General features: G+C 51.5%; 1 protein-coding gene and 1 pseudogene across 1 annotated transcript in view; one reads left to right on the forward strand and one right to left on the reverse strand.

Moving 5' to 3' along the window:
• The window catches only part of PRKCA (protein kinase C alpha), a 386027-nt gene that overhangs the window by 347319 nt on the left and 23561 nt on the right, over positions 1–15147 (forward strand). The window contains exon 14 of the mRNA XM_059379464.1: positions 13592–13672. Within this exon, the coding sequence (XP_059235447.1) occupies positions 13592–13672 (81 nt within the window). The remainder of the gene's footprint in view (positions 1–13591; positions 13673–15147) is intronic.
• Positions 14564–14646, reverse strand: LOC132004665 (U4 spliceosomal RNA; annotated as a pseudogene).

Raw genomic sequence — 15147 nt, forward strand, 5'->3', positions numbered from 1 at the left:
GGGAGAGGGGCCCCTCCCACATCCACAGGCGGTGACACGCTCGAGGCTCCTGGACGTGACTGAGCAGGTAGCGGGAACCAGGGAGCGAGGCGAGAGCGGGGCTGAGTGTCTGTCAGAACAGGTGAATCCTAAAGAGCATTGAGACTAGGTTCAGTGGGGGGAGGGGAGGAGGGGTGGGGAGGAGAGGGCCAGAGGGGCAGGACATTGCCTGCCGCAAGAGCTGAGGAGGGAGTCCCTTTCTGAATTAAGCATCTTGGAGGAGCCCGGGACCTTTTGCTGTCTGCCGCCCTCTTCTCCTCCCTAACCTCGTCTCTCCCCTCGCCCTCCACCCCTCACCCCTATCTCTCCAAACCCACCCCTGCACTGACTTCCTTACCGTTCCCCCAAATTTGCCGGGCTCTCCCATCCTCAGGGCTTTTGCTCTTCTCCTCGCCTCCACCTGGGACATCCTTCCCCAGCAGCGGGGGTTCCTCCTGCATCTCAGCTTGGATGCCCCCTCAAGGAGGCCATCTTTCCTGGTGACTCTGTTCAAACCTGCAGCCCCGGGTCCCCGCCCCGCTGTCCTTCCACAGCGCTCATCACCCTCTGACAGAGCACGTCACCGTGCTCTCACGTGCGTGTCTCTCTAGCCCACTCAGCCCCCCAAGGCAGGGCCTTTCTCTTTGGTTTCCTGCTGAGGCCCTCGCCCAGGCTCTGGAGCAGGGCCCGGCAGGCAGGGTGGGTCTGGAACAATCAGGTGCAGCAGGGAGGCGGGGGCCGGCAACAGAACGGAGCAGAAGGCTGGGGAATTGAGGGGTCAGGAACTCGGGCAGGGATTGGACTGATGATCCCCAAGGCTGCCCCCCAGGGGACCGCCACGTGCCTCACGCCAGCGACCCACGAGAGCTGGTGTGTGCGCTGGGGGTCTGGAGTGTCTGAAGGCGTGGGGCATCAGCCTGGGTCCTGCAGAGACCCCGAAGTGCCGGCTTAGGGACACCCCCCTCATGCCGAGACAGTTCCTCGCCTTTGGGGAAGAGGGTGTAGAGAAGGATGGAGCATAGAAGACGATCTGAAAGTTAAACAAGGGCGCCTGGGTGGCTCAGTGGGTTAAGCCGCTGCCTTCGGCTCAGGTCATGATCTCAGGGTCCTGGGATCGAGTCCCGCATCGGGCTCTCTGCTCGGCAGGGAGCCTGCTTCCTCCTCTCTCTCTCTGCCTGCCTCTCTGCCTACTTGTAATCTCTCTCTGTCAAATAAATAAATAAAATCTTTTTTTTAAAAAAAAATTAAGTTAAAAAAAATTTAAAAATAAAAATTAAAAAAAAAAGAAAGTTAAACGAGAAAAGAACACACGAGACGCACGCAGCCAGGCAGTAAATTAGCACTTGCACAGCTGAGAAGAAAAGGGGATATGGGAGAGAGCAGCCGGGGCTCCCCCGGGATCGGCGCTTCTGGAGCGCCCGCGGAGCTCAGAAAGCCCTTGATTAAAGACGGAGAACGATAAGCCGAAGGTGGCTGGCTGGCTTTCAGAGGCCGGTTTCCCTCTGTGTGGGGTCACCGTCTGATGCCTCCGGCTTTGCAAGAGGAAATGAAGCCGCTGTCTTCCCTCCAAGAAATATTTAAAGAGCCAAGGCCAGGCTTGCCCTTGGGTTCTTCCTTAAATTGTGGAACTCTCCTCAGATCTTTTCTAGGAGTTACGTTGGTTCCACTCGTCTCCGCTAGGGTCTGCCCGCAGCGCCCAGCCCAGCTGGCCCTGGTTCTCTGGAGCACCTGGGCCCCTCTGGGACATTGTGGCCGTGAGGCACCTGGGACTCTGTCCTTCTTCCTGACTTCCTCAGAGATAGTGGCTCCTGGTGGGCGAGCAGGACCCAGGGCAGAGGCCTCACAGACTTGGTTTACTTTACTCGTCAGAGCAGCTCCACAAAGCTGGTGTCCGAAGCTCTGTTTTCCAGAGGGCAAACCCAAGGTGCAAAGAAATTCGGTTTTTCCCATAGCCCCGGTTCAGGGCAGAGCTGGGCCTTGAACCCAGGGCCGGTCCGCTTCTCGCGGCGGAGGAGGGAGGGGACCGCAGGTGTGGCCCAGGGACTCCCCGAGGTGTGGCCCAGGGACTCCCCGAGCAGGCCTCGCTCCTGCTATCTTGTCTGCAGAGCCCCGCGAATGCCCTGAGCTTTCTCCCCCTCGTGCTGGGGCTGCCTTCACCGGCCTTTTGGTTGGGGATTTGTTTAAATCCTGTAAAAATGGGTCAGAGATTTCTGAAATCTTGTTTCACCTTTTACTCTGCCATTGTGGGGGAGGGGCCAAGCAATGACCGCACTTACTCGTTTCCTAGCACATATCATGCGCCTGCGTCTGTCGTCTCGTTAAAACCCTCGGAAAGCCCTCTGAGGAGAGTTTTACAGACAAGGGAAAGGAGACATGGAGAGGACAGGCGCCCTGTCTGAGGCTCATGGACAGCAAGTGACCTGGGCCCCAAAGTACAGGTCTGCGGCCCTAATGTCGCCAGGGGGCAGGCCTCCCCACCCCACCCCACCCCCGCCCCAGGCTATCACTTACAGCCCTGTTACCAAACACGTCCGGAAAGACCACCAGGCTATGAGGCCTCCGATTCTGGAAGATCTTTTGTTGCAGCGGACCGAGCTCCCACAGGCCCAAGATTTATTCCTAACTCCCGGCTCACTGCTTTACTGCCCAAGTAGTTGCCTCCTTCAGCTGCACAGTGAACGTCTGGAGGCCTGAGGTGAGGAGGGTCCCAGGCAGACACCACACTGTGGCTCTTGTCCGCTCCCCACGCACTGGCCACCCCCACCCGCCACCCTGTGAGAGACCAGTGCGAGGGGGCGGTGGCAGAGTTCGAGAACCACCGGAAGGGGGACTCGCGGGCTACGACAGTAGGCCTGCTTTCCTGTGCTGGGCCTGTCTGACCCTGCGCTGGGCCCAGGCAGACCAGAGGCCCCACCCCTGGAGGGAAACTTCCCGTTTGAGTTCAGGTGGCTTTTTCTTCATCCCTGTATAGTGAACTGCGGCTGTAGTTCTGCTTTTTTAAGAACCTGGGGCAATACCTGTAAGATGGGGACACTCACAGGACCGTCCTCAGAGCATGGCTTTGAAGGTGAGGTGAGTGTCCCCGCGGCCGCCTCAGCGGAAGCGCTCCGTCCGTCCACTTCCATCCGTGGCTGACCGTTGCTTCAGTTGGCTGCTGCGTAATGGCCGCCAAGCCTCATGGCTTAAAACAACAACCACGTTACGGCTCTGATTTTGTGCGGCAGAACTTCCGGCGGGACATGGCGGCGCTGACCCCTGATGGCTGAGGGGGTGTTGGCTGCTGTGGCCCTGTTGTGTTGGGGGATCCAAGATGGCCTCTGGCTGTTGGCTTTTGGCTGAGGCCCCATGGGTCCTCCTCTGTGTGGTTTGTCTTTCCATGAGGTCTGTCACCACTCAGGCATCTACCCAGAGCTTCTCAGCCCGGTGGCTGGCTCACAAGAGGGCAAGTAGGGAAACCACAGGTCCCCGTGAGCCGTACCTGGAACTTCACTGTGTCACTTGGACCACATTATGTGAGTCAGAGCAAGTCCCAGAGCCAGCCCAACTCTAAGGGAGGCGACAGAAATTATGTTTGCAGGGATGGGGGTGGGGTGCGGGAGGGAGTGGCCTGTTCACCATGCAGGAGGGCATACGGGATAGGAGGGGGTCACTGGGCCCAGTTTTGGGAGCAGCTTGTTTTGAGTTCTGTGCTGGTCCATGGGAGGCTTCTCAACCCAGCAGCCCAGAGAGGGCAGATCTCTAAGGTGCTGAGGACCCAGGCAAGAGGGCACCCCCCATCCCCTGCCCTGTGTTTTGGAGCTAGGATCAGGCAGACCCCTTCTGCTAGGGGCTAGAGAGTAAATATTTTAGTCTTTGTGCTAATCTAAATTTTAGATTTTACCAGGAGGCAAAATTGAGCAACTGTTCCTGCCAAAAGGCCGATAGTCTTTTTCCGGTTGTTTTCGTTGGACGTGTGCTCACAGCAGCCTGTACGCAAACGGGAGGTAGGCCGAAGTTGGCCTGCAGGCTGGCCCCAACTGTCGACGGTTCCCCGCTAGCCCTCTGCCAAGCTTAGCCCGCCTTCTAGGGCTGGAGCGACACGCCCTGTGGGGCCTGAAAATTCCCTTCCATGACCCACATGGGCCTCTTCCTTGCTAGGGACACCACCCTGACCGCATGTCTGATGGAGAGGCTGGGAGAGGCTGTTCGCGGGCACAGCAGGACAGAGTTTGGACGCACAGGCCGGGACACACAGGGTCTTCATAGATGTGAGGAAGGATTGAGAAGGAACAGGGGCGGGGAGGGGGAGTGGGCCAGGTCTCCCAGTATTGGAGTGGAATCTAAGGGGTCTGTGAATTCTATAGTCGACCTCCCCCTCCAGGTTGTTGAGAAGTATTATGGACTGACTTTATGTCTCCTCAAAATTCACGTCACTCCTGAACCCTCCATATGACTGTATATAGAGCTATAGGACTTTTAAGGAAGTGTAGAAGGTCTAATGAGGTCATTCGATGGGGCCCTGATCCGGTAGGACTGGTATCCTTACAAGAGGGTCAGGAGACAGCTCAAGGGACCCTCACAGAAAAAAGGCGGGGGAGCCCCTTGGGGAAGGAGCCCTGTAGCCCAGAAGAGAAGCCTGTCAGAAACCGGTACCAGCCCTGCCAGCGGGTACCTCGATCTTGGCTCCCGGCCTCCAGGCCTCTGAGAACATGAATGAATATGGTTTAAGCCGCTCAGTCTGTGGTATTCTGTTCTGGCCACGTGAGCTGACTCATACAGAAGGGTATATTGGTCACGGTGGTAAAAGAGAACATTTAACAGTTGGCTTAGCTTGATCAGTAATGTGTGTTCAGACATCTGGTATGTGGGCCTCGGTCACTCTTCTAACAGTGTCCCCTGTCACACACACACCCCCCCAAATGTTAGCGATGGACCCGTCCTAGAGCAGGATGGACTCCTGCATTTAGGCTAGGTGTAAATTATGTTGTGAACCAAGACATTTTCACGGTCAACACCATTGTTTCTCATCATATGGAACAGGAAGCAGCAGTAAATGAGTCTCAAGGTCAGAGGCAAGAGGCAGTCTCTCAGAGGTCCTGGGCCCATCCCCAGCTCCTGCTTGCAGAGTGAGCACCGGCAGGGCGGGGAAGCAAGGGCCAGGTTGAGCCCTGGCTCTGCTGTGCAGGACTGTACGGACGCTCGCTCATGCCTCGACTTCCCCAGTGGTCACCCGAAGTGGTGCCCAGCACAGCGCAGCCCAGGAACTGCGCTCAGCGGTAGCTCAGACGCAAATGTGACCTCTGTTCCTGTTGGTATCACAGTGTATCTCCCCATGGCGGAGGTTCTCGAAAACCTCAGTCTGGGAGGAGAGTGTCTAAAGAGGTATTTGGTTTCTTTGGTGTAACGGGGAATTACCGAAGTCGCGCTGAAGAGGTTGTGACGTGGAAGTGGTAAGTCCATCAGGAGGACGTTCTCATGGTCACCGCCCTGATTTCTTCCGCGATCAGCACATGTTACCCAGGAGCTGGAGAGAGATGAGCCCAAGCAGGGGATTAGTGCCTCCTTGGAAGAACCACAAGGACTTGAAACAGGAACACTTACGCACATGGACCTTGGTGCTAATGCCTGCTCCGAGGGCCACAAAAGATCACGTCCCACAACTCCGCAGCGCACATCCCAGAGTTCGAGGAACACCGGGGGCAGGGGCGGCTCTCCACAGCCCGGAAAGGCGGGTGCGGCTTTCTGAATGTCACTCGCAGCTCCCTCAGAGGTCGCACTGCCACTTTGGAAGACAGTTTGGCGGTTTCTTATGAAGCTAAACATAGTCTTCACTGTGCGATCCAGTAGCCGTGCCCCTAAGTGAATTGGAAAACTTATGTTTGCACCAAAAAAACCTGCACACGGATGTCTATAGCAGCCTTGTTCATAATTTGCCCAAACTCAGGGGCAAACAAGGTGTCCTTGAGTGGGTGAATGACTGCATCCACCGTGGTGCACCCGCACGATGGAACGTTATTCAGCACTGAACAGAAACGAACTGCCAAGCCACAAAAAGACCCGGAGGAACCGTAAGTGCATATTGCTATGTGACAGAAGCCAACCAGGAAAGGCTGAGTGCTGTATGCTTCTGCCCGCAACACATCCTGGGAAAGGCAGAACAAAGGGAGACAATAAAAAAGATGAGTAGATGCCACGGGGCAGTGCAGAGGGAGGGACAGCTAGACAGAACAGAGGACGCTGGGGGCAGTGAAACTGTACGACACCACCGTGGTCGAGACACATCATGATATATTTGCAAAAACCCACAGATCGTACAGCACCAAGGTGATAATGATGTAACAACGTACGTAGTTCATCAGTTGCGACCAACATTCCTGTCTGGTGAGGGATGTCTGTAGCCGGGGAGATCGTACTGGTGGGGACAGGGCACAGGGGAACTTTGCACATTCCACTCAGTTGTGCTGTGAACCTAAAACTTCTCTTTAAAAAACTTTATTTAAAAACATATAGGGTCACCATGGTAGCTCAGTTAGTTAAATGTCCCAACTCTTGATTTCGGCTCAGAGCGTCATGATCTCAGGGTTGTGAGATCAAGCCCCGTGTCTGGCTCCACACTGCTTGGGATTCTCCCTCTCCCTCTGCCTCTCCCCAACCCTGCGTGCTCTCACTCTTGCTCGCGCTGTCTCTCTCACTCAGAAATATAGATACACGGGGCGCCTGGGTGGCTCAGTGGGTTAAGCCTCTGCCTTCGGCTCAGGTCATGATCTCAGGGTCCTAGGATCGAGCCCCACATCGGGCTCTCTGCTCGGCAGGGAGCCTGCTTCCCCCTCTCTCTCTGCCTGCCTCTCTGCCTACTTGTGATCTCTCTCTCTCTCTGTCAAATAAATAAATAAAAATATTTAAATAAAAAATATATATATATACATGTACACGTACATGTACGTATACATATACAGCCTCTGGCCCTTTCTGTGCTACATGAAAGTCTAGGATGGCACTGGGAATGGATCTGTGATCACGAGGCTCTGAGCTTTGCTTCTGTCTCCGTCCGTCCCTCTTTCCTTCCTTTTTTCCTTTTTTCCCTTTGTCTGTAAAGCCAGTGCTAATCATTACCAACCATTCTTGTACTCGCCGTTCCTCTCCTGACATTTTGGGGGAACAGGATTTAGGTGGTTCTGCTGTTTGCTTTCTGTTCTCCTGGAGTACAAGGAACAACCAGAGTAGAAGGGGTAGGTAGTATGAAGAGATTATAAAGCACTTTTATTGCCATTAGAGCAATCATGTCCTGTTCTTTCCAATCCTGGATAGAGCCACAATATCTGTCTAAACAGAAAATATATACTCTGGACTCCATTTTCACCTTGTGGCAATTTTCTTTATACTTCTATCCTGCCTTTTGTCCAAAGACTTCAGATACTGTAGAGTTTTCTCGTGTGGTGTACAAAGATCCCTGATGTAGGGCATTACATTTCCGTTTTATTTATCCATTTTCCTGTCTCCTTCGTTAGAGTCGCGATCCCTGTGCCTCGCAGAGGGCCCAGCCCAAAGACATGGACAGTTAGCCACAAACAGTGGAGGTGAGGGCATCCCCTTCGGATGTCGATGGAAAAAGGAAAACCTGAAGTTTTGCTGCTTGGGTAAAAATCAATATAATTGCACAAGAGGGGTATCTTAAAAAACTGTTTTATGACTTCACGTACCCCCCACCTAGAGCAGTGTCTAGCACGTAGGAAGCTAATACTGGCTGAAAGAATGAATGGAAAGTTCAGCATTGATGAGAATTGCCAGGCGCCAACTATTATGTCGGGGTGTTTAGTACATATTGTGCATGTAATGTCTCCAAGCGGAGTGTCTTCTTTGTCCTCCTGGGAGCCACCTGTACCTTCAGTGCCTGGATTCGTTTTCGCCTGCCTGCCGTGCCCGGGGGCCAGTTCTTACTTCCGGTGTTCGGAAGTACGGGGTTGTATCGTATATTCAACTCAGCTGCAATAAACACATTTTATTATATGAAATGCCGTTCTATCCCCCACCGTGTTCCTACCAGGTGGGTGCTGGAATTCTGCATCCCAGCTGAGGAAATGGAGACTCAGAGAGGCTCAGCAACTTGCTCAGGGTCCCACAGCTCTCCCATGGCAGAGCCGGTCCCCAGAAGTCAGGTTCAGAGCATTCCCATCGCAGGGTGCCTCCCGCGCGGTGGCTGCTGGTATTCTGGGCTTGGATTCACCACCCAAAGGATTTTTGACTGGGAAGCCTCTTGGACTGAGAGGTGGGGTGCCTCACCCTTACCCACCATGAAGCTTTCCTGTTGCTCAAACTTTGGTCCAAACCTGGTGCTGGGCTTGTCGTGAACCAGCCCAGTGACCTTCAAGCAACCCACTTAGCTACTCTGAAATATAGGTTCCTTCCCAGAATCCTAAGGACCTTTGTAAAGCACCTGTAAGGGCCGCCCTCCAGCCTCAGCAATCCAGCAAGTTGACGTTGGACTTCAGAGGTGGTGGTGCCCACCACTGGGGCTTAGATGAGATCCACTCCCGCATTTTTCTCCTGCTCCAGCTGTTGGGGGGTGGTTCTGGGGCTGGGTGTGCAGGGGGCTGTCCCGGCCCCGCTGGGGAGGAGTCTGGAGTCACGTGAGGGCAGATAAGCAGTCTCAGCCTGATGTGACAACGGCCCTAGGAGCTTCGAGGTGGCCAAGGTCTGTCGGCCCCAGAAGAAAGAGTGGAGGAGACAGTTCATGAGCTCACGGTCCCCGCTGTCAGGGCAGAATACCCAACGACACTGTAGCTCTTCCTCTCTTCCCCAAATGGTACTGTTGTGACGTGTCAATGTTCTTAACCAGGCACATAAAGAAGGCCTCTTGTGGCCCGTGTTCTATTGCTGGAAACTTAGGATGTTTTTCAAAACAACCATGATTTTTTCATTAAAGTAAAATAGTTCTATTTTTGATCAAAGGAAGGGAAATTTTTATTTCCTTGAGACAGCAAAAGGACTCGAGCATGTTTTATGCATAAAGGCCAGTGTGTGTCTGTAATGGCAGCCTGGGAAGGTCCTTCTGTGGTCGGGCTGTTTGTCAGGGTGAGTTCTGGGGGGGCAGGCAGCGAGTAAATGTCACGTGAAAGCGAAGAGTGGAAACTGGTTAAGGTACAGCCAGGAATGGGCGAGTGGGTCTCCTCGCACAGATGCTGCATTCCCGTGGGACACACACATGTCCCCTTAAGATAAAGTCTCCAGGGCCCGAGTTCCTGAGTGAAGTGGCTGTCTTGGCAGCTTTGATCCTGGTAAGCATTTGAGCCCCTTTCAGGGCCGGTTCCCACCATAGTTGATGAACTTTTGGTTTAGAAAAATGGTCAGAAATGTGGATGCCGGGGCGCCTGGGTGGCTCAGTGGGTTAAGCCGCTGCCTTCGGCTCAGGTCATGATCTCAGGGTCCTGGGATCGAGTCCCGCATCGTGCTCTCTGCTCAGCAGGGAGCCTGCTTCCTCCTCTCTCTCTCTCTCTCTCTCTGCCTGCCTCTCTGCCTACTTGTAATCTCTGTCTGTCAAATAAAATAAATAAAATCTTTAAAAAAAAAAAAAGAAAAAGAAATGTGGATGCCAAGTCCAGGTGACCAGGGTTCAAATCCCAGCATTGCTACTTACTCGCTGTGTGACCTCGGGCAAGCTACCTAACCTCTCTGTGTCTCATTTCCTGATCTGGGAAATGGGGCACTCCTACCTCGTAAAAGTCTCACGAGGGCTAAGCGATCTAGCAGAGCTAAGGAGCCTGGGTCATAGTGAGTGTTACAGTGGTGACGTAGCTTACAGTCATTTGGGCTCTTGCCAGTAGCATCTAAAACCTTACTGCACCGCCCCCCTGGAAAGCTTCTGGAGCCCTGCCCTCTATGGGAGGCCTTTGAGTATGTAGCCCTGGCAGAGGGTGGAAAGGTGGATAGTTTCAGAGCCGTGTCCTTCCAGCCACTGTGGCCGCTGGCCTGCCAGGAGATGAGAAGCTGCCCTCTGGCCCCTTTTATTCTGGTCCTGTGCCCAGGCTGGGAGAAAACTCATTCATATCTTACTTTTACAAGACAGGCAGCCATTTGAAACATCCTGACATCTCCCCCAAGCCATTGGCTCATGTGAATATAATCATAATGACAAATAACAGGAAAGCTGAATGACAGTGGCCCTGTTGGGGGTCCGTCTTTGAAGCTGAAGTTCAACCCCCATGTGCTGCAGGGAGGTCCGCCAACTGGAGCCCTTGCCAAGTCTGCCTCTCTTGTGTGAGGTCCTCTGCTGGGGGAGACCAAATTGCTGTCGCAGCCCCCCAGGCTTGGCTGCACGCCACTGTTGGCCCACGAGTCCCAGAGACACCTGCTCCTGTCCCCAGTGGGGACAGAAACAAGAGAAACTCACCATCCATTCTGTGGCCTCTAAGCCTGGTCCTCAGCCCAAAGCTGGCTCCCCAGGCCAACAGGAACCCAGGAACCAGAGTGAGTTGTAGGAGCCCGTGAGAAGGTATAGACCAGCACCGTCGAGTAGAAACAAAATGTAAGCCAAATGGCATCTCGCGGCCCCAGTTCTGTGTATGTGTGGGGGTTTTTTCCTAAAGATTGACTGTCTGATTGATTGATATAAGGAATCTCTGCATCCAACACGAGGCTCGAATTCACCACCCCAAGATCAAGAGTCACGGGCTCTACTGACTGAGCCGCCAGGTGCCCCCTAGCAACCATATTTTTTTTTTAAAGTTAGAAAAAGAAACAGGTGAAATTAAGCCTAGTATATTTTATTTAACCCAGTAGATCCAAAATATGACTGAGATATTTTGCAGTTGGGGAACTGCATCTCCAGAATCTGAGGTGCCTTTCCCCCCTAGACTACATATCATTCACACTAGCCACTTTTCCAATGCTCAGTAGCCACACGTGGCTGGTGACTTCATACTGGACAGGCGGGTCTAGACAGCTCACAAGGGATAGCACAACCCACATCCTACATCATGTGTATCTTAATGTTTCCCTTCAAATGGGGCTCTCTAACACGCTTGCCCTTTTGCAGTGAGATTTTTAATTTTTTTAAAAAAATATATATTAGTAGCAGCTCATCATTGAGGGGAAAGCATGCTTTGTTCTAACAATGGATTTGCAGTGGTAAGGTTGCACCCCTAGACCCTGTAATTTAGATCTTCCAACCTTCTTGTTTCATCTATCATGTAAGCCAGGGGCGACATGTTGTGAGCTTCTCCAAGAAGAAATGCCCCAGCTGAATTTCAGATCCCATCCGGTTATTACCATTGAGAACACAGCAGTGTTCCACATGACTTTGTCATCTCAGCCCCAGAGCTGGGCTGGCGGGCTGGAGGGATTGCCAAATGCTGTCGCCAAGAAAAACGAGATGTTGTCACTTGGCATTCTGCTTTGGTAAAGCCTTGGAGGAAGGAGAGGGTGTTATCACCAAGAGTCATGAGAGTTTGAGGCTGTGCAAATAGGAAATAAAAACCAAGTTGGACCAAAGTTGATAAAGAGTCAAGAAGAAGAAGAAAAAAAATCTTCAGATGGCCCTGGCTTTTAGGATTTGTGAATCACTCTGACCAAAGACAGGGAATTCCTTAACCTTGACCTCTGACAGCTTTCCGAGCTTTCCGACTGCCCAAGTAGAGGAGTTTGGTTGGTAAGACTGCTCAGACGCTTGCAGAATATAGGATACGAAATACAGCGGGACTTCCCTAGTTCAGCACCCTCCGTCCCCCAGCCTGATAATTCCCACAGCAACACGGTGCCCCAGCTCTGCCTGAGTTAACAACAGAGTAACTAAAACACTGATTAATGAAAATAGATTGCTGGGACTGGTTTTAATATCGTTACAAGAACAGATTTAATTCATGGGTTTCTGAAATACAACTACAACAACTGAAATGGTGGTTTTAAACCTCTTTCATCTTCAAAGCCCTTTGATTAATATTTTATTAATCTCAGTGTGAGTGATTACATATATTTGGCAGTCGTAAACTCTGTTTTTAAAAGAAAAATGTCAATATCCAGAGCACCACTTATGAGCTGCTTGGCCCTGGTCGGGTCTCTGAGACTTCTTGCTACGTCAGCTTTCCCACCTGTAAAATGGGGACAACAATCACTCCTGCCACACAGGACTCTGCAGAATGTGCTCAGCACGTTGAAGATATAGTAGGTGCTTAGCAAGTGCACTCTCTTACTCTCCCCAAGAGAATTTCTGTTGTTCTACTGAATCAAGATAGGCTTTGACTCAATCATTTTCTATCTTGGAACCAGAATGGCAAGCCTCATTTCACACCATCAGGTAACACACAGAGGCTCATTATGATAGGGCTTTTTTGTTCTTTGTGTGTATTTTCCAAGTTTTCAAAAAAAAAAGAACAAATGCACTTTTTTAAAAAGAAAGGAAGGCCTCCTTGTAACTTCCTCTGGTTATCATATCCTTGACAAGAAAATGAGCTCTAGAGCTGTCAGATCCCAACATGTACCACATTGAGGCGAGCCACCGGAGCTGTATTTCTCATGCTGCAAGGAGAAATATTAGTAATACATTAAAGAAATGGAGAAGAAGGGACATGCAGGTTTGTTTACGTCCCAGGACATTCCATTAGACACAGTGGGCCATTAAAAAAAAAAAAGAAATACCCCAGCACATTTCAGAGGCACGTGTGTGTATGCAGAATGGCAGAATGGTCATACAGAACACCTGTCTGGATGTCTTCACCTCGAATCCTGGGGCCTGATCCATGGGTCAGGGATTGTGTCCTTGAGAAAACACCAGTGTTTTAATACCCCATGTCACGCTTAGAAATCCAAGTCAGTATTAGCCTCTTCCGCAAGGGCATGTCCTAGAATTATTCTAGTACTTCTGGGAGCCAGAGAGACAGGGCAGTTGAGGGGGGACAGGTCTCCGGGGGCCATCACCCAGCTTCACCAGCTCCCACTCACTTCACGTGTTCCGACCCCTTCCTAGTTTGCTCAAATATTCAAAGCAAATCTAAGCTGTCGCGTCACTTCACCTGTGAATACGTCATCTCTTGTGCGTTTCACCCATTAATACGCTCATCATGCTTTTCAACAAAGCACCGTACCATCTTCCTGCCGCACAAAATTAAGGGTAACCTCTTAATATCATCTATCAAGACATTTTAGTTGCTCCTGATTTCTGTTTTACAGTAGCTTTGGCTTGAGTCAAGATTCAGACAGGGTTCCAACGCGACCTTTGATAAAATCACGTCTCTTTCAAACTACTCTGAGATCTCAGCAGGTACCTCTTCTCCACCTCCATCTTCCTTACTTTCAGCCAAATTCTGTTACATCGTTTGATTATCTTATTTCTCAGACCTGTGGTCTGAAGGACCTCGGCTTTTTCCCAAAAAAAAAAAAAAAAAAAAAAAGGTAATGAAATCTACACCGTGGCGTCTCTGGGTGGACTGAGCAGCTCCCATGCAGGTTTCGGGCATCGAGTCCTGGGAAGGTGGTTCCCAGGGTGTGGGATTTGCGGTTCCCTCTCCCCTCGGTGCAGAAAGGCCTACACACTTGACTTGTCTGTTCGAACCCAGGCTCTTTGATTCGCCACTAATTGTAAGCTGTATGTGTTTCCACACAGATAATCGCGTATCAGCCGTATGGAAAATCCGTGGACTGGTGGGCCTACGGCGTCCTATTATATGAAATGCTAGCCGGGCAGGTAATGTACATTTCTATACTTGCTTATTGTTGGATAATGTGAATGCTTTCGGCTGTGCTCGGTGGGACCCAGCAGCCGGTGCTGCCCCGACTTCCCTGACCCAGGTGAAAAGAGGGAGAAATCCCCCCCAGCCCTTGAAAGTGGATTCTGTTCAGTAGGCACAGCAATGATCTCTGGCCATTAAACACCCCAAACTGAGAGCTGAGACCCGGAGCATCAACAACGCCGCTTTCCTATTAAACACAAAAGTCCCTGCACGTTGAGGACGGCCTCTGTAGGTTTTCAGAATCTCAGAGCTGGGGCTGGGTTAGGGTTCCTTGTAAGCTTGTCTGCACAGACTCCCCGCAGCTGCTGCCCGGGTGTAGAGTTGGAATCATTCGCGGAGGAAGAAGACAGCGGAGCTTGAAGAAATGCCTTCGTAGCTCCTCCCCATTTCTCCTCACCTCGCCCTTGGCAGTTTGTTGCAATTTTCACAAAAGTCCAACGAGGCTGAACCTCCAGTTATAAAAGGACAGATTAGGTTTCTCGGAGGAATGCAGCGTATATCAGGATAAGCGGGGAATGATGGCAAAGCTGACATTTTCTTAATGTGTGGCCTTAATATCTGTCGGGTTGGGGCAAATCACACAGACTGCTGTAACAAGCAACCCCCCAAACCTCAGTGGTTCAACATGGCACACGACTTTATTTTATATTCTTGGCACAGCCCGGCGGTGGGTGGGGGAGAAGCCTAGAGGTAGCATATGTCACTCCTTCCTACAGCCCACTGGCCACATGGTCCCACTGGGACAGGAAGGGGTGATAGGGGAGGGGGAGATAGAGTGCACCTGTGAGCCGTGGAAGGTTGGGTGAACATCTACAGATCTCCGCCATTTTACCTAAAAATGACTCTGTTGTGGGCAGCTTTTTTTAATTAGCAATAATCCTGCCTCGGATAAACCTCATTGGCTACGATACTGCCACTGTGCAAAGCTTGGGCAGCTTTTTTTAATTCCCAGCAGTTGAGCACTGGTGTCGAGGAGCTGTACCCTCTCTAGCCAAAAGTTGAGTAAGAGTAAGTGGAAAGAAATGTGCATGTTGAGCAGCTACCCCCAAGGAAATCTTTGACTCTTTGTCCCCGGAGGGGGAGAAGAGTCACCCTTTCTGACCTACAGAGTTCATCAACTCTCATTTATGCATGCAGCGTGTACTTGTTGATGGTTTACTCTTTGCATGGTGACCACCAGAAACAAAACAAACACCCTCACGTTCTTGAAGCCTATAAGATAGAGAGAGAGAGAGAAGAGCAATAAGCTAAGAGAAAAAGTAATAAAGCAGAAAGAAAATGTAGTGCGGGAGGAAGGTCGAAAGTGAAGCAAGGAAGGGCAGGGAGGGACTCATGGAGAGCTGAAGTGAAGACCAGCAAAAAGAGGATACCAAGTACATATGTGGAGTGGAAGCATTTTGGGCAAGGGAAACAGCAAGTGCAAAGGCCC

The sequence above is a fragment of the Mustela nigripes genome, chromosome 16, assembly GCF_022355385.1.
Source record: "Mustela nigripes isolate SB6536 chromosome 16, MUSNIG.SB6536, whole genome shotgun sequence".
NCBI lineage: Eukaryota > Metazoa > Chordata > Mammalia > Carnivora > Mustelidae > Mustela > Mustela nigripes.